The 18,606-nt window shown below is 49.9% G+C and overlaps 1 protein-coding gene across 2 annotated transcripts in view; it reads right to left on the minus strand.

Annotated features, from left to right (window-relative positions):
- GALNT14 (polypeptide N-acetylgalactosaminyltransferase 14) overlaps positions 1-18,606 on the minus strand; it is a 232,321-nt gene that overhangs the window by 65,616 nt on the left and 148,099 nt on the right. For both annotated transcript variants that reach the window (XM_053588156.1, XM_053588157.1), the window contains exon 2: positions 18,304-18,473. In XM_053588156.1, coding sequence (XP_053444131.1) covers positions 18,304-18,473 — 170 coding nt within the window. The remainder of the gene's footprint in view (positions 1-18,303; positions 18,474-18,606) is intronic.

Raw genomic sequence — 18,606 nt, forward strand, 5'->3', positions numbered from 1 at the left:
AATGTTGCTTTAAAGCCACTAAGTTTGGGGGTAACTTGTTATACAGTGATAGATAACACAGGCACCCTGGGCCCTTGCAATTATATCATGATCCACCCCACCCCCCACCCACAGTGCTCCCGGAGTCACAGGGCCCTTATGTCATGCTCTGTCACCTTCATTCCACCTGTGATGCCAGGCACAGGCGCCTTGGGGGCCCCCCATCCAGAAGGGAGCTCTACTGTAGTGCCTTTCGGGGTTGTTCCATGTGTTATAGATTTAGCTCCTTTAGAGGCTCTCATATGAGCCACAATACATAGAAAACTATTTGAGTGACTATTTGCTCACTTCTTCCAGGCATAGTTCATAACCAGTGCCCTTCCACATGCACAGAAGAGAGTTGATTCATTTCATAAAATGGATACCCGGGGGCTTGACGGCTTAATTCTCTTGTTGAAGTCCAGTTAGAAAAGGCTGCCTTAGATATTATCACAGACATCCCTCCATTCCAAAAGCACAGACCACTCGGCTGGGGACGTGGTCTCAGGGTGGGCCTACTTAGGCCAACCTTTCCCTTGTACCAACCCTCCACCATGATCATGGCTGAAACTCCCTGCCAGGCAAGCTTAGGTCTGCAGTTCGCTTCTCGCTTTTCAGTGGACGCTCCCAGTTTTCTTTGCCTTCTGCTCCCAGTAGTGTAGAATTTCTAAGAAAACTTGCACCTCGAAAAGTCTCGGGCATTTCAACTGTCTAATTAGTTGCAGGCTGTTGATCAGAATGGTGATCTGAGAAATTCACTCTGCAAGTCCATTCTCCTGGCGATCTAAGAATACCCCGCAGGCCAGGTATGGTGGCTCATGCCTGTAACCCTAGCACTCTGGGAGGCCAGGGTGGATGAATTGCTTGAGTTCAGGAGTTCAAGACCAGCCTGGGCAAGAGGGAGACTGTGTCTCTACTAAAAATAGAAAAACTAAAGCAAGAAGATCACTTGAGCCCAAGAGCTTGAGGTTGCTGGTGAGTTTTGATGCCACAGCACTCTACTCAGTGCACCAGAGAGAGACTGTCTCAAAATAAAAACCAAAACAAAACAAACAAAAAAGTGCCCCACAGAATCTTTCCTAAAAAGCTAGGAAACTAACTAGGGAGGGGAGCCCTACTGCGTAAGAGGCTATATTGTCTGAACTCACCTGAATATTCAGTCTCTGTCTCTATTTTTGAGCCACCAGCAGCTGAAAGACCTTTCTTTCTCTGGCTGCAAACAAACATCAGGGTTGCTGCAATACAGGACTAGAAGGAGCTATGAAGATGACCTAGTGAGGTCATGCCTGCACTGTGAGCCGTGGACACTGTTTCCAGGAGATGTCTTTGCATGCTTGGTGAATAAAGTGTACAGGAAGGGTCAAATAACTTTGGCAATTGAGAAATACTGGGTTACCTTTTATTGGCTGTTCACCAATTCCCATCAGTATGGTAAAGCTTCGTGAGAGTTCTGCCAGCCTATTGTTTACCAAAACTTCAACCTCTAAATCTGTCCCCTCCCTATCCTTGCACTTTTTAACTTTTACTGGCACATAATCCTTCACAAATAATTGCCATTTGAGATAACTCAAATATTTACTGGGCTGATATATGTAGTAAAGTATACCAGATAATGTCCCACCATGAAAGAACTCTGGAACACCGGTTTAGGTAACATTGGCTCCAGCTTCTTCCTCCTTTATGGATGAGGAGACTGAGGCCCAGAACAGAGAATTGACCTGCCCAAAGTCACTCTCTGATGGCAGAGCTGATAACTACTTGTTCTTCGCTCTTGAACTTGTTTGGTTTCTTCAAGGCACCCGGGCTGGGGGCCCCATCAGACAGTGCAGAGGCACCTTGGCCACTGTCCACACAGGGTTACTGTGACCTCTGCCTTAAGTGCCCTTCTACCACCCTCTCCCCCCAAACACTCCCATCAGAGCCCCTATTACTTGTCTATGTTGCCAGGTCTTCTCTTCTCATGAGGGTCCCACATTTTACTAAGTGCTCAGTGTACTGCCCTTGGCTCTGGCGAGGCGACCCTAGTCTGATTACCCTCTTCATAGTTTGTTTCTTCTTAGCGTTCCTTTTCCTTCCTGAAAAATTCTCCTCTCGACCTTTCTCTTCTCTTTGGATCACTTGCCTCCAAGGCTTCAATTTCCTATCCGATTGCTAACAACCCCAATCCTAACCCTAATCCTATGGAACATCTTCTCGGACATGTCCCCATGAGATGACCTCTTCATTCACCTTTTGCCTCTCACATCTCAGCCAATCCTGCAGGCCCCTCCGAGTTCCCCAGTTCACTATCCACCATATGCCCAAACCCAAGAGATACTCTTGAACTCTGCCTCTCTCCACCCCACGGCCGATCTAATTAAACCTAGCCTTGTCCATTTGTCTTCTTCATCTCTCCATCTGGCTCTTTCTCTGCATTGCCTCCCAGTCTTTTCTGGATTATTGCATGACTTCCTCACTGGCTTTGTCCCTTTCCAAGCTACCCCACATGCTGCAGCTAGAAAGATCTTTCCAAAATTGCATCTTTAATATCTTTCCATGCTTCCCAACTGCTCACAAAATAGAGTTGAGACTCCTAGTGACCTGGCACGCCTGCCTTCCGCACCCTCGGAGTCCCAGCCATGTTCTGCTTCATCTGCTCTTTGTTCCCTTGGACACTACAGGCCCCTCCTCTCACCCATGTGCCTCAAATTCACTCTCCATTCTTCCAAGACCTGGCTGGGATTTTCCTCTTCTAATCTGGGTTTGGAAGTTACTTTCCCTGGGCAGCTCCAGTCCTCTGAGGCTTTTCCAACGTGACTCTCTACAACGCTGCATTCACCCCATCACTGTAATTTATTACCAATTGCTGTGAAATTACTTTTCTGTCTCCTTTACTGACTGTGGCTGCCATGAAGGCAAGGACTTATTTGCAGTTGTACCCTCAGCATGGTGTGAAAGCTTCTAGACATATGATAAATGTGTGAAGGATGGGTGGAGAGACAAGGTTGGGGGAGAGGCAGGTGAGGCGGCTTCCATGGGGTCGAAGCCAAATGGGAAGATGCCCTTTGCCAAGCTGTGGGTCTCACTGGCATGGTGAGCTGCAGAGCAGGGAGCCGAGTGAAGGCAAGCTCAGTAATGAAGCAAAGAGAGACCAAATAAGCCTCCCAAACTGAAGAAGAGTCGGGAAGCTGAAGTATGGAGCCACTGCAGGGAGAAGGAAGCCTGGGCTAACAGTGTCCTGGGAGAGCATCTAGTATCTGTGGAAAGCTCTTATACTTTGTCTATTACACTGGAAATAGTCAACTGGGTTTAAAAGGCTGAGATGTTCTTCCTGTTCACTGAAGTCACAGGATAATGAACATTGCTTCCTGGAGTGAGGGGGGACACTGGGATACTGTGACAGACTATGACCCAGACACTCTTCTCCTAGATACACATTACCCAGGAGGGTAGCCACTAGCCTCATTGGGTTGACTATCTGAAATGTGTCTGAATGGGGACAGGCTGCAAGTGTGAAATAGACATAGATTTTTAAAAAACTTAATATGAAAAGAATGTAAAATAGAAGAATAGTAGAACCTGCTCTATAGCTGACCACCTCCCCACATGGACTACGTCCTTAAGTGGACCTAACTTCATAGACCGGACATGCACCACGTGTATGGATGCTGACCACTCCGTAGGGTGACTTATTTGTTACAGTCCTTTAGGTGGTCAGCTTACAGAGGTTCTACTGTATTTCAGTTTTGTTTTTATACATTGATCGTATATCAAAATGATGATATCTGGATATATAGGAGCCAATAAAATATATTACTAAAATTGATTTCACTTATTTCTTCTACTTTAATGTGACTACTAGAACATTTTACATCTCTTTCTATTGCATATCATTGTCCTAAATTGTCACTGAACTTTAATTTGCATATAATCCCGCTTAAAATTTCAACGTTAGTGTTCAGTTGGTGGGTCTTCTGTATGAGTAAAATAAAATAAAAACACTATAGAGACCATTATTAGGTATACACAATTCTGTTTTGTGGGAAAAAATATATAAAATCCTGTCATCTACCATCACCATCAGTTCGTAAAAGATAAGGTATTTGAGCATCAGAAAAGGCCACAATCTCAGGATGATTGATGGCCCTTTAAATTGTAAACTTGGACTTTAAGAGAATCGCCCTCATTGCCTCTCCTCTCCCCCAACTCCGTGGATCAGACCTGCACTAATTTAGCTAAGGCATGTGAAGGTGCTGTTCAGGGTTTATTCCACTAAATTATGATGAGCTTTTGTCTGACACCCTATCGCCCACTCTTTGTTCTGGAACCAGCAAAGCCAACTAGGCTCCTGGTGCTACAGGTTTTGTAGTCACTGGTCCCAATCCCACATCCTTGGGTGTTTCTGCTGCCTGTGCCAACCCCTGTAGTCAGGCTCCAAAGGCCCACCTGACTTAGAGAGCACAGACTCCTCTGGCTGCATTTAGAGACCTTCTAGAAATGACCATTGCTGCACTGTGTACCAGGGTCCTTTTCTCTTTCCAGACAACTGATTTTGGTCTCTTATGTCCACCAGCCCCCCCAAAGTAAGTGGATTGCTGAGGTTTGGTAGAATCATGGACTATGGGGGAAGTGGCAGGTCCTTCTCTCCAGGAAGACCAGTAGCAAGGCTGCAAAGAGATTTCTCTTAGGACACTGCCAGGACTTGTGTCAGCTGGCTCCAAGCACCACCCAGATGGTAGCTGTGTGTGTGCCTGTGCATGTGTTGTGTGTGTGTGTGCATGCAAGCCAAAAAAAAAAAAAAAAGTTCTCCAAAGGCGAATGCAGAGCCTAGCTGGGACCAGAAAGTATGGAGGTGGACCAAGACTTATTTTTGAAATGTTTCCTGAAAAGGGTTCTTCAGTGTCTGGGAGCAGAGCTTTTTCATGTCTTATTTTAGCCCTCCTTGAATCACATTACACATCAGCAATAATATATAGTGCTTATTGGATCCTATGTCTTCCCAGAGCTTTAGGTAACATTCTAGGGTAGGGACCGTGATTCCTCCTCTCTCACTATGAAGGCACCAGCAGCGAGCAGCAGAGCCTGGGAGTAAACCCAGACAGCCTGGCTCCCCGTCTGTGCTCCCCTAAGCTCCATTAGAAAGCCCTTTGCTGATCATCTGGACTCACTGTCTCTCAAACCATCGTTCCATGTTGGCCCTTCTCTGTTTTCTGCATGCTGGAAGGTTCTACAAAGATGAAAAATCATAGGTTAGGGCTGTCCCTCACCTAAAGAATGATGTGTCCTCCTTGATATCCCCTGACCTATTTCATGATATTTCTCAGACTTCCCAGTTCACAGGTCAGAGAAGAGTCATTCCCTCCTTTTACCTAAACGGGAACAGTTTCCTCACACTGAAGCAGCAAGACCTGCAGACTGCAAACCAGTGACTCCAGGGCTGTGCCCGCTGCAGCACACAGGACCCAGGAATGGTGGTACATTTGAGGCCAGTGTCTCACACCTCTTCTCCAGGAGGCTCACACCCTCATACCACTCTGGAAGGTGGGGGGATAGGTAAGAAGCAAAGGCTGTCCACACCTTCCTGCAGTCAGTCCATCCCTGAGTCCGTCTACTTCCATCACCTCCCGTCATTGCATTGCTACCCCTCAAGCCTGCCCTGTGCCTGTCTGCCATCCTGCAAAAGCTTCCTGACTATTCTGCCAGCAGACCCTGCCTTCCTGCTCAATCCTCCCACCTTTCCTCAGCAATCTGCCCTCCACACTGCTTTACTGTGTGGCCCTCTCCCCCAGCCTCAGAAGCTACCTTGTAGTTACGCCATGGTTGGCATCCCAAGGCTGTCCCCTATGTGCGCCTTCAGCCTCAAGACCCCTATTCTCTGGCAGGGGCCTCTGGCTCTGCTCAGCCAGCCCACTGTCCTCCTCAGCTGGGCCCTGACCTCCACATGCCTCCATGGTCCTGGGGGAGGCAGCCACCTCCCTTCTCTGGCTGTGTAAACTGTAATTGCTGTGCAGTGTTTAGCTGAAGTCACTTCCTCCACTGCCTGCCCCATGGGCCACCTGTGTCACTCCCCTTCCTACACAGCCATGCCCCCGTCTTCCCAGGCAGGCCACTGCCTTCTTGTAGGCAGAGGGCACTTTGTTACTTCTTTATATTCCTGCAGACAAGTTACTCAACCCACTGCAGGCAGTTTCTTCATCTCTAAAACTGGAGCATAGCACAGCTGTGAGGTGTCATGAGAGAACATATATAAGGTGCCTACGACACGTCAGGGGAATGGTGTGATCAATAAGTGCTTGCCAATTATGGCACCAGATTTATGTGTGAACATGGAAAATTCTTTTTGGAGGGAAGACTGTTTTAAATTTCCCATGGTTTGTTTTCCTCCCCCTGTTCTGAGGATTCAGTCCCACTCCTGCACCTTCACTTCCAAACCCTGATGCTTTCAGCAGTTTGAGAATCGATCCATCGAGCAGCTCTTAGGGCCTCTGTTCATTTGGCTGATTGTGACGCCAGGCCCTGGGCTAGGCTCGGGAGAGGCAGAGACAGTCAACATCCTTGTCCCAGGAGGCTCACCTCAGAGCACTGGGTGTTGCTTAGAAGTGAGCTTGACTGTAGGAGGAGCCACCAAACTCAGCCCCGGGGGCGAGATGTCTTCCTAGAAAGGGACCCTCACCCAGACTCCTGAGGGGCAAAAGAGCACCCCAAGCAGAGTGGGCAGCATAGATGGAGAGGTGTGAGCCCCACGGCACAGTGGGGCACAAGCCACGGCCTGGCAGGGAGCCCATCTTCAGGGTGTGGCTGAGAGACAGGGTGAGAATTTCAGATGAGAGGCCTTGCGCATGCACTCAGAAACCTCTCAGAGAAGGTGTAAGAGCAGGACCACAGCCAACAAGGGGGGCTCAGGGCTGCTGCAGTCACCCAGGAGGGGAGGGGCCACGAGGCCAGATGTGGAGCTGTGGAGCAGGGCAGCAAGCTCAGGGACCAAGAGACGTCTCAGATGAGGACAAGAGATGAAGAGGACTCCGTGGACATGGGACCTGGCCTGCGGTGAAGGAGGTGGTCCTTGCTGTCTCACAAGGTGGTACAGGCAGGCTCAGTGGTGCAGGTTTGGGGCAAGGAGTAAACAAAGCGTCTGTAGGATGAATCAACAAGGAGAGACAGTGAGGGGTGGGGCAGTGTGAGAGCCAATGCAAGGAGGCCTGCCCTGGCCAGCTGCAGGGCTAGTGTGAGGGTCAGACAGGCCAGGAGATGGGGGCCTCAGGGACGCCAATGACAACCGCGGGGGCATTCACTGATGCTGCCTGGCTGGCCCAGGGGACCCCAGCAGAGCCCTTTATCCATCAATCCCCACAGTCCTGGGTGGTTTCCAGCCATGAATGGCCTCACGTGGCCCTGCTGGCTCTGTCCCACCACCTGCCACACGCCCACAGCAGCTCCCCGCAGCTGTCGGCTCCTCTCCTGCGCTTTCCGTCTCTGTCAAACACATTTTGTATTCCCTGGCCCCCGGCCCTAAATCACTCTCCCTGCCGGCCTTGGCTTCTATCCCCAGTGTCTTTCAAATACAGATTTCACCAGACCTGGCATCACAATTGCCTCATCGCTTATTTTTTTCTCCAGCTTTTAGAGTAAGTTTGACATTCAGGAAAGTGGAACGTTCAGCGCCGGGAGCCAAGGCTGAGACTCGGAGCTCTCTAAAGACTTTGCTGCCCGCCTGTGCCCCCTCGTTCTCAGCTCAGCCCTGACTCCTGTGAGCCATGGCACCCCCACTCAGGGGTGAGAGTGGGGTCCTGAGCCAGGACCTCTCCAAACTCATCCCTGTCACCACTGTCTCCCTGCTGTACCCGTCACCTCTCTGCCCTGCCTCCCAGACCTGCTTCGGCCCGCAGCCGAGAGCAATGGAAAGTTCACCAGGCCAGATGATGATGCCACACCCAACACTAGTACTAATTTGACCACTCATGGCCACAGCTAACAAAGGGTCACTGAGTGCTTACTAGAGGAAAGCTGTAGCCATTCTGAGGACTACGCTTGGCATTTGGCACCAATTACTTCACTTCGCCCTGAGGACCACTATTGTTCCCCTTATGCAGATGAAGAAACTGAGTCTTGAGGTGTTTGAGTAGCACACTCAAAGACAAGCCAGTAAGTGGCAGAGGTGTTTTACCTCAAAGCCCAGAGGGCTAGGAGACCTGGCCCTGCCACCTGGTCACCCAGTTACTTCTCCTGTGTTTCAGCTTCCTTCTCTGTGGAATAGCAATGACCCTTCACCCAAAGGGCTACTGAGGAAGCATGGGCAGGAGATGAGAACGCAGTCTGTAAAGGCCAGTATAAAATGAGGCATGACAGTCTCGCTCTGAGGGCTCCCGCATGGCTCATCCTTCTGGGCCGGGGCTGCCGTGGGGCGCTGGCCCCAGAATCAAGCTAATCCTACCGGCCCCATTTCTTGCCTGCAGCAGAGATGCGTTCAGTACATCTCAGGAGCCAATGGTTCTTTGAAGCACTGGGGGGCTTAAAGAGGTTCCAGCTCATTTTTCTAGACTGAAAAAATGTGAGCAGGTCACCACTGTTTGCAGTCACGCTGTCATCCATGTGAAGTCCAATGCCAGGAGCAAACAGCTCAGCTGCGATCGTGTCTAGCAGATCCCAGGCTCTTGGGTAAGTGAAAAGATGTGACCAGCCAGCCTCCAGGCGCATCTCAGGCTGGCAGGCTCTGCTGACCTACCCTGAGGGGAAGGCAAGAGGGGGTCGGGAGGCCCCTGCGGAACAGAGAAGGCAACATTAAAGAAGGGTGGCTCTAAGGACAGCGCTGCTCCTGTTCTGCAGGGCCCTGGCGTCCTGTTAGGGAGGGGACTGTGTGAGGGAAGACGTAATCGGGGCCCTGGGGGAGGACACTGCTTCTGAACAGGAGGGTGTCATGTTTCTGGAAATAACCTCCAACCCATTCAGTTCCCGAGCCAGTTCCCACACATTCTTACCGGCAGAAGCATTTTCAAACCAGCAGACAGAGTTGGAAGTGACCTTAAAAGCGTCTCGGACTTACTTTTCTCGCCTTGCGTGTGAAGAAACGGACACCCAGGGAGTGGAAGGCATCGTCAGGCAGTATCTTAGAAAGGACCTGCATCCTCTCAGGCTCAACCCATTTATTTTTTCCTCCTTATGTTATCATACTGCCTAAAAATATATGCCAAAAACCAACCAGAGGAGAGGCAGATTATGAGGAGTGACTGAGAGCCGAGCTCTGCCCTTGATTCTGGGGCAAAGGTCAAGGACAGAAGGGGCAAAACACTTGAGTAGGCATCCACATGGCCGAGAAACTCAGGAAAGGGTGAGCAGCCTCACTGATCTGCAGGGAGATGCAAATTTAAAACACAATGAGATGTCACTACTTTGTCTCGAGAGAGGGTAGAATGGAAAAGACATACAATAGCAAGTGACTGACAGCAAAGATGTTGAACAACTGGAACTCAACCACACCCACCTCAATGAACGGGTGACAGTCCAGAAAAACCCTTCAGAAATGCATATGTACCTTCACCAAAAGACGAGTATAAGACTCATCACAGGAGCTCTATTCATTAGAACCCCAAATAAGCATTAGCAGTAGATACATAAATGGTGATTTACTCATACGAGGGAATACCATATAGCAATGAGAATAAACAAACTGTGTCTTATAAAATGTGCCTGGATTTCACACGCATAATTTTGAGGGAAGCCAGACACACAAGAGTGAATACTGTGTAATTCCATTAATCTACAGCATTTGAGGACGGGATAGCCATAGGGGATTCCGACTGGGCAGGGGCACAGGGTGGCTTCTGGCAAACAGATAATCTTTTCTTGATGAGCATCTTGATGTGGAAACACAAGGGTGTTCTCTTTGTGAAATTTCTTCCAGTTGCACCTGTAGGAGGCGTGTACTCTTCTGCATGCAGTTATATTTCAATACAAGTTTACTTAAGAAAAGATGAAGAGAGATCCTGGCCTGGGGGCAGACTTGGGTCTTGCAGAAAGATTTCAAAGGCCGCTGCACTGGACGAATTCAATACAGCCCATGGAATAGCCAAGAGCTGAGCCTGGTAATGCTGTCTTCTCCAGCCCTCAGTGCTCACCACAGCCCTGATGAGAACATCCCCAGGGTGTGGAGTGCAAATCTGGGGACCCTTCCTTAACCTTCTTCCCAGATAATTCAGAAGAGGGAGAACTGATGCCACGTTGCTGTGGGTGTTACTGAAACTTTGAGCATCTGGGCCAGGGTTTATTTTCAAGGCTAGCCTAAGGAGCATGCCTCCTGTGGGCAGGAAGCTATGTGTGCGGATGGACTAGTGGCCTAGGGAGGGCAGTGAGGTTGTTCCCACCTGTCCACCTAGGGCAGTGGTTCTCAACATTCCTAATGCTGTGACCCTTTAATACAGTCCCTCATGTTGTGGTGACCCTTAAACATAAAATTATTTTCGTTGCTACTTCATAACTGTAATTTGGCTACTGTTATGAATTTAATGTAAATATCTGATATGCAGGAGACCCTTAAAGGGGTCACAACTCACAGGTTGAGAACTGCTGACTTAGGAAGTCACTGGGAGAATCTAAGTTCCATGGGGACAAACTTACAGTCTGCTTTTCTACTGATAATATCCCTGACAGCCTTGGACTCAACAATTTGTGAATGAGTTCTTTGTGACAGATGATTAATCCAAATCAGTTTCCCATCCTAGGCACCGAACATCCTTCTACACATCTCCCAGCACCTCTTCCCATTGCCTCGTCCCCCAGGCAATGTGAAATAAGGGAGGCAAACCAGGAAGGGAGCGGGAGGTAGGCCCCCTGAACAAAGGCCACTGTGTACATTTCAAAGCCACACAAGCCTCTGCTAGGGTGACCTGCCCATTAGGATTTGGCCCGGAGGACAGAGCACCAGAAGACACTAATTATTGCATTAGGGTGACTGAAATACGTTGTTGTGGTGCCTCTAGGCAAAGATAAAATATAATTCTCAAACTGTCTTAACTGGAAAACCCAGAATCTTCATGCATCACTTCTTCTTGCCCCAAAGCACAAGCCAAACACACACACACACTCTCACTCACACCATGAACTTGAGCATAATAATGGTTTTATGTTTGTGACAGAAAAAAAATAAAGTATATGGACCCAGCATCTGAAAATTTAATTTTGAGCTTCAGCAAGCGTGGACTAGCCGTGTGACCTCAGACAAGTCCCCTAACCTCTCTGACCTCAAATGTGGTTAACCAGCTAGTGTTGCTGCTCTGCTCAAGTCTTTGCAGCCTCACACTGGTGCTCAGTTGGAAACCCAGCAGTGAGTTTGGGGATGAGGAAGTGCTCCCGGGACACTGCGGAACGGGGACCCATTGCTAACGGAAGATGACACATGCTCAATAATTGCATTGAGTGAATGAGCAAGTGCGGGAGAGAGTGAAATGTACAATGCAAGGTCAAATTTGGCAAAAATTCACTTGGAAACAAGGCATGAGACAACAAATTAGCTAAGGCAGTCTGCCTGGTGAATTCCCATCAGCAAAGGCTGTTGTCCAGTTATCTTTTGAAGGCTGATGTGTTGCCCCTTTGGGAAATCTCCCTGAAACTCAAAGAACAGCAGAAGAGGGCTGCCTGCTCTGTATCCAAAGAACCACGGGGCCAGGAAGGGACAGGAATCCTGACCCAAAGGCACCTGCTGTACTGGCTCTGGTGGCTTTTCTTCTCCTCTCACCCTGGCAAGAACACACCTGACACCCTGCAGGTGGCACCACAAACAGCTGCCCAGAGCCAGGAGCACGGTTCTGCTGCAGAGCCACTTCTGCGAGGTTCTGCAATCCCTCTGTCCATTCCCTGAAACTCTGAGGTTTCAGAGTGAAGCATACTCAGAACCACTGAAAAATAGTGCACAGGAGGGACCAGAATATCGCAGATGAGGATAACTTGTTTGCAAAAGCTGAGTGTCTGTGATAGGTTTCCTCCTCTCATCCCCTGGCCTTGATGTGGAATCACTAAAACTGTGCTGAGCTAGTGCAATAGCCTTCACTCGGAGGGAATATGAACATTTTTTATGCTTAGCCATTCCAGCAGTAAAGATTTTTACCCTATTACTGCTAAGTGACGAGTATAAGGAGAGAAATGATGATGATCTCTGGCGGCCACTCCAACCCAGTAAATACAGGAGGAAAGAATGTGACCAGAGGCTGGCCCACTGCCCCTTCATTTCCCAGGAGGAAAAGGAGCAGAGGAAAAATGTCTTCCTGGTGAGATGCATTAAAGTGTGGAATTTTCCCTCCAGGCAAATGATGGGCATCCTACTGTCTGTACCATTTAGGGCACTGGACAAAGGCTGGGAGGGTCTGCCCACGGAACAGTCAGATGCAGCCAGGCCAGTGAAGGTGACCCCATGAGGCTTCCCTAGCTCTAACCCCTCCCAGCCCATGCCATGGCCCACGGGCTCAGTCCACTCTGCCACCTGCTCCTTGCAATCAACACAACCCCATAATAGGCGCTGCCAAGCAACAGCAAAAATATACATTTGCTTTATCAAAATATTTTCCCCCTCCTCAAGGGGCATGTCTCCATTTGATGGCTGCTGTCTGCCAGGAGTTTTGTGTGCCACTTGGATAATGGTAAATTTAGCTGTTGTCACCAAAATGTGGTGATAGGTTAGGGAGTGGGGCCACTGGAAAATAAGGGCCACTTGTAGACCTAGCTAGTGCTTTATATCTTTAAACAGCAGAACTCCTCTGGGAAATCTTCTCTGACTCACCCCAGCTCGAAGTCATCTCCTAGTTAAGTTGCGATCATTACTGGGGCACGTCACCTACCTCCCACCTCTGATACACCTGGCCACATCTTATTCATCCTTGTACCCTCACAGGACCTAGACGTGAAGGCTGTCATTGAGTTAACACAACTGTCAGCCTAAGAGGGCAGAAATAGGATACCCCAAGGCAAACCCAGTGTTTTATTCCACTGAGGTGGGCTGGTGTAGACATGTGTATATACCTGGGATGAGACCCCATGGAGGAACATGCTCATCCACAATTAGGGTGGTGACACACAGACACCAACACTTAGATGCTATCTAGCCCTACACCCTTATTTCACAGATGAAAAAATGAAGCCAAGAGAGGAGCGGGGATGTGCTGAAGGGCTGCTGTGCTCCTCATCCCCGCTCCTCGCACATGGCCCGACACCAGTGACAAGGGGACCAAGTCACAGCAGAGACACACGTGTCTGCAGGCGGCCGACAGCAGGCTTTCATCTTGAGAGTGTGAAAATCACATCAGATGCACAAGAGGGTTGGGTGAGCCCGAGCGTGACTGAGTGGGGGATCCCTTGGAAACTGCAGAACTTACTTTCTGAACCACACTAGGAGTGGAATTACTCCCAGTCCACCCCATGCCCTGTAAAGCCTGGGAAAGGGGAGCTCAAAGCTGTGTCCATTTTAGATTCTTCCATCCCTCACCTCTGTAACCCTGCACTCCAGACAGATTGGACTGCCTCCCACAAATAACTTGGAATCCACAGGGTAAAGGACCAAGAGAAAAATGGCCACTCTCTGGGCTTCCTTTACCACATGATGCCTGGCCTTGGCCCTGCCAGTGTACCTGGGACTCGATCAGCACAGTGGCCTGCTGGGCAAAGATCTCTGCAGCCTCCTCCTTCCTTCCCTGCCTGTGGTGTCTTCAGATTACTGGGCAATTCCCAGCACCCACCCTCCTGGAAGCACTTGCTCTAATGCTCAGCTAATAGTTCCCTGTTTCAGGCACTGTCCAAACTCATCCTATAAATCAGAATCCAATTACTGTGGTAAGAAAATTGGAAGCAAATTTAATAAGCTCAGACCCCTCCCACATGACGTTTCTTCAGTCTTCCTTCTCAGTAATGAGTAAAAGGAAAAAGCCTTTTTCCTTTAACTCTGAGTCTGCTCTCCCGATTGCCCATAGGAGGCCCCTGGGGATGGGAGGACAACGAGAAGGGGACAGGTGGAGAGAGTGATCAGTTGCCTTTTTTATCCTCCCTTTTATTTGTTCAATAAACATTTATTGAATTCCTATGGAGGCCAGACATTGTAGTAGATGTTCATGCTACCCTCCCTGGAGGGCAGCTGATGTCATGACCCTAGGGCCTTAGCTGCAAGACCTGTTGGGAACACAAAGGCAGCCCAGTCAGTGGAAGCAAAATCCGTGTCCATGGGGTTGGGTCCTACAAAGGATCTAACAGTCCAGTGTGGGCCAATGGCCATGGAGTCAGGAGTGTCCCACAGTAGAGGCTTCCTGATAGAGGTAATGCCAACTCCCAGAGGCTGGCTGGACATGGATGCTGTGGATGAAGGAACTGGGAGAAGATGGAGGAACAAGAGGGAACAAGAGAGGCCAAAGTCTCTGCAGGGTCTGAGTCAGAAGCTGTGCCACGTGGACAGAGGAAAAGGGCCTCAGCATATGGGCAGGTAGGTGGCCTTATCCCAAGGCCCCTGCTCTCCACTTAAACCCCTCCCCCCCCCCCGGGGAGTTCTTCTGGTCCACAAAAACAAGCCACATGAGTAAGCTGATGCTCTGTGGTTTCCAAGCCTGAGCAGGCCATGCCACAGATTTCTGGGCTTATTTCTGGATGAAGCTCAAGAATTTCAATTTCTAACAAGTTCTCAAATGATGCTGCCGCTGCTGGTCTACTGGCTTGAGGAACCAGACTTTGAAAAATGCTGTTCTAAGCCCTTGCTGTTCAATGTGTGATCTGTGGACCAGTGGGCGTTAGCATCACCCAGGAACTTGTTGGAAATGCAGATTGTTGGGCCCCACCCCAGACATACTGAGTCAGAATTTAACAAGATCCTTGGGTAATCTGTTTGTCTATTTAATTTTGAGAACGCTTGCCTAGAGCAGTGGTTCTCCAAGCTGGGTGCTCACTAGAATCACTGGAGAGCTTAGAATCTTTCAGCTGGTTGGAGTCTGAGTCTCAGCAATTTTTTCAAAGTTCGCAAGTGACTCTTGTGTGAAGCCTGGACTGAGAACTGCTAAGGCTGAGCCTCAAAGCCAGCATCCCACAGCCCCAGGGGTGGGATACCACCACTCACTAGCATTTCTCTGGCATTGAACCTGACCTTGAAACCTACTTCTGCTCTCCCCTCCCGCCCCAATGCCTGACAATATAAATGATCTTCATACTGCCCGTTCCTGGTGCTTGGGATACAGCTGCTTTCTCACTTTGGGGTTTGGCGGTGTCTCTTGCCTGAGTACCTTTAGCTATCTAGCAGAGACCTCCCTGTATATTCTGGGCCCTGCCATTAGCCTGCCCACATTCTCTGTGATAACAATAACATCTGAAAATTTTCAACTATTTACTATGGAGTAGGTAAATACTTTACATATATTTTATTTGATCCTTATAAAAAGAAAATTAGGTAGGATCAGTATTGCTATTTTTTATCATTGTTTTCAAAAGAGAAACTAGGTATCAAGAAGCAAGGCACCTACTTGAGTTCACTCAGCTAGTCCACAGCAGACAGAATGGATTGGATACAGGGCAGTCTGATCCCAGAGACCATGACCTGAACGCTTGGCCTGTACTGGCTTCTGCCTCCCTGTGCTTTATAGACAAGGTCTGAACACATCCTGTTGCTTGCGACAGAGTTGACAATGCATGTTCTTGTTTCATTTCTGAGAATTTAGGTAAAAAGGAGAGCAGTGATCCTCACTGCATTTTCGCTCCCCAGGGGACATATGGCAATGTCTGGAGACATTTTTGGTTATCATAACTTTGGCAGGGCTGCTACTGGCATGGAGTAGGTAGGAGCAGGGATGCTGCTGAACATGCCATGGTACACGGGACACCCTGCAACAGTGTCATCCGGACAAAGAGGTCGGTAGAGCTGGAGAATCCCCAGCCGACAGGATGCAGGTCACTGCAGCCGTAACTGGTTTGGCAGAGGCCGAAGTGAGCCCCAGGGCTCTGTCAGTCTGGCCAGGCAAGCCCCAGGCATTGCATCAGGATGACGTCTGGAGGCGGCAAGGAGACCAGGATTGTAAAAGAACTAAAGACTTAGCTGGTGAGCCCAACCTCACAGTTAGGGTTTCCCTGGGAATCAAGGGCTGGGAGTGGGACACCTACAGATAGATGTCACCACCCAGCAGGGCCCACGTGAGGGAGGAACACAGGGCTTTGCTGGCAGTCTGGAGTATGAGGTCGGCACTCCGCCAAAGTCACTGTGGGGACGGCTGATAATTGGTGGCCCTCATCAGGCTAGCCCACAGCAGGGGCACAAGACCCCCAAGTCGGCTACTGGTCCCAGGTGCTGCCTGGCCTCATTCTCAACCCCCTGGCCTTTCCTCTCCCTGAACATTCAGAAGTCCCTTAAGCCCGAAATTCTCTGAGTAACACAATCCCATTTCTCACAGGGCTCGGTTGGTGCCCTGAGGCAGACATATGGCTGATACACATTCTCTTTTTGTTTTCCCAAAGGATGTCTAAATCCTCTCTTCTTTTACTGCTGCAAACCCAACAGATCGCACTTTCTTTACAGACGAAATGCCTGGGTTAGAAACAAAGCCCGGAACTGGACCTAGTGGGCTGGACTCCTTGGGAACTGGCTCAGTCTCCATCCACTACCAGCACATATGCCCCACCCTTGTAAAACCCTCCTTTGTGCCTCTAGATCAATGGTAGAAAAGGGTGAGCGTGAAAACTGGTCCTGCTCAGGGCATCCTCAGGTGCCCGCCTTCCCAGAGAATTCCTTCGTGCCTCCTTTCTGCAGGTGAGGGCAGCCACAGGTTTCCCTTAAAGGCTCTTACCCAGAAGCAGCCACTTTTCTGGCTAGGCAGTGTCTCTCCGCCCCTCTGGAGGGCCTCGGCATCTGGACTCAGATCAAGGGAGGGACCACACACCCGAGACCCAGAGGGGCTTCTCAGACTCCTGTCTCATCCCTTTCTCCCTCTCCTTTCTACTCAGGGAAATACAAGAAGCTAATACTTAAATAAAATTCTCTCAGATACCAAGGACCAAGATAAGTGCTGGGGAATTTAAAGAGGAATAATATAGGACTCTAACTCTGAGAAGCTTTCAGGCCAGCAGAAGGGAGTGGGTACAGCCCAGCCCTGGACTCTAGCTGAAGGGGACTGCCTGGCACTATGGCTAATGGGGAGTGTTGTGGGAGTTTAATTCTGGAGGCTGTCAGAGTTAGGGGAGGTCATAATATCACCCAGTTCACAGGGAAACCAAGACAGCAGCTTCTTTTAGTAATGATGGTGATTAGTAAGGACGGCTTGAGCTCCTCCATGGGAAACACACTATATTAGACAAGTTTCTGAGTTGTGTGCCCTAGATGAGAAAACTGAGCCCACTAGCCTTCACATAGTCCAAATGAAGAAACACCAGTGTCATCAGCCTCATTGTCCATGAAAATTCTCACCCCGCCTGTCCTCCAGGCAGGTACCACGGGCCCAAAGGATCACAGCAAGCCTCTCAATGTAACATGGTCTTCAGATCCTCCCCCAGCATGCCAGCCTGCTATCTGGGGCCAGTCACAAGTTAATTTCCTACAACAGATAGGAAACACCAAGTAGGTTTTGGGCACCTCTGGGCCCCCAAGCTGAGTTTGAGACTGACCTGCTTACCAGGCCCCCTCCGAAACCTTGACTCTTGAAATGGAAGGTCAAGAGGTCAAGTGTCTTCACAAAACCTCTTTTTGCAGGGACATAAAGCTTTTTACATAGGATCAGGACTGATCTCTGTAAGCCACTGGAGGTGTGGCCTGATCAAGGAACAGCTGGTAGGATGGACGCTGTGTGAGTGTCCCTCTCTGAAGGCAGACAGCAGAAACAAGGCAGCCCCTCAGCTTTCTCTACTCATACGGCAAAATGTGCATGGGCTGGCAAAGGTCTCTCCCAGGGACAGAAGGGACCACCCACCTGGCTTCCCAGGATCCACCCATCCTGCCTTCCCCCAGTTGTGGAACACACCGAGGGACAAACAAGCCTTGGCTATAGCGTTTCTAGTGCTCCAGGAGCTTCTGGCGAGTGCCACCTGTGGTAACCACCGGTGAGGAGGCAAATACAGGTGACAGGACCACCCATCCTCTCCCACCTCCCAGTGGAAGGTGAGGAGCTTTGGCCTGGCTCTTGACACTAAGCAGGAAGCAGCACTGACAGGGTGACTGTTTCCCATAGCTCACGGGTAACAGATGGCCTGTCCACCCCCAGTTCTCAGCACTGGGCCCTGGGCATGACAGATCCCCAAATCAAGCCTGCTGCTGACCTCTGAAGGCTGCAGGGAGGGGTGCGGGCACGCAGTGTGGGGAGGAGGAAGTACCTTGAATGGCGAGTGTCGGGGACAGCCCGGTTACTGGGGGTCCGCTCACTCTCCCGCTGGTTGAACGCGTACAGCTTGTAGGGGTCCTCACCAACGCGCCACTTTCTGGCATTCAGATATCGTCGCTCATCAAACTGGTCCCACAGGTCATCCCAGTCAGCATCAGAAGGCTACGAGACAGGGACAGGAAGTCTATGAGAAAGGTTCGCGCTGCGCTGGCCCCGCCCACCTCTCAGTCCCCCACCCCAGAGACCGGGCTTGTTCTGGCACAGCATGGCTCAAAGATGGGGACAGAGTCAGCAC

Source organism: Nycticebus coucang, chromosome 4 (assembly GCF_027406575.1).
Source record: "Nycticebus coucang isolate mNycCou1 chromosome 4, mNycCou1.pri, whole genome shotgun sequence".
In the NCBI taxonomy this organism is placed as follows: domain Eukaryota; kingdom Metazoa; phylum Chordata; class Mammalia; order Primates; family Lorisidae; genus Nycticebus; species Nycticebus coucang.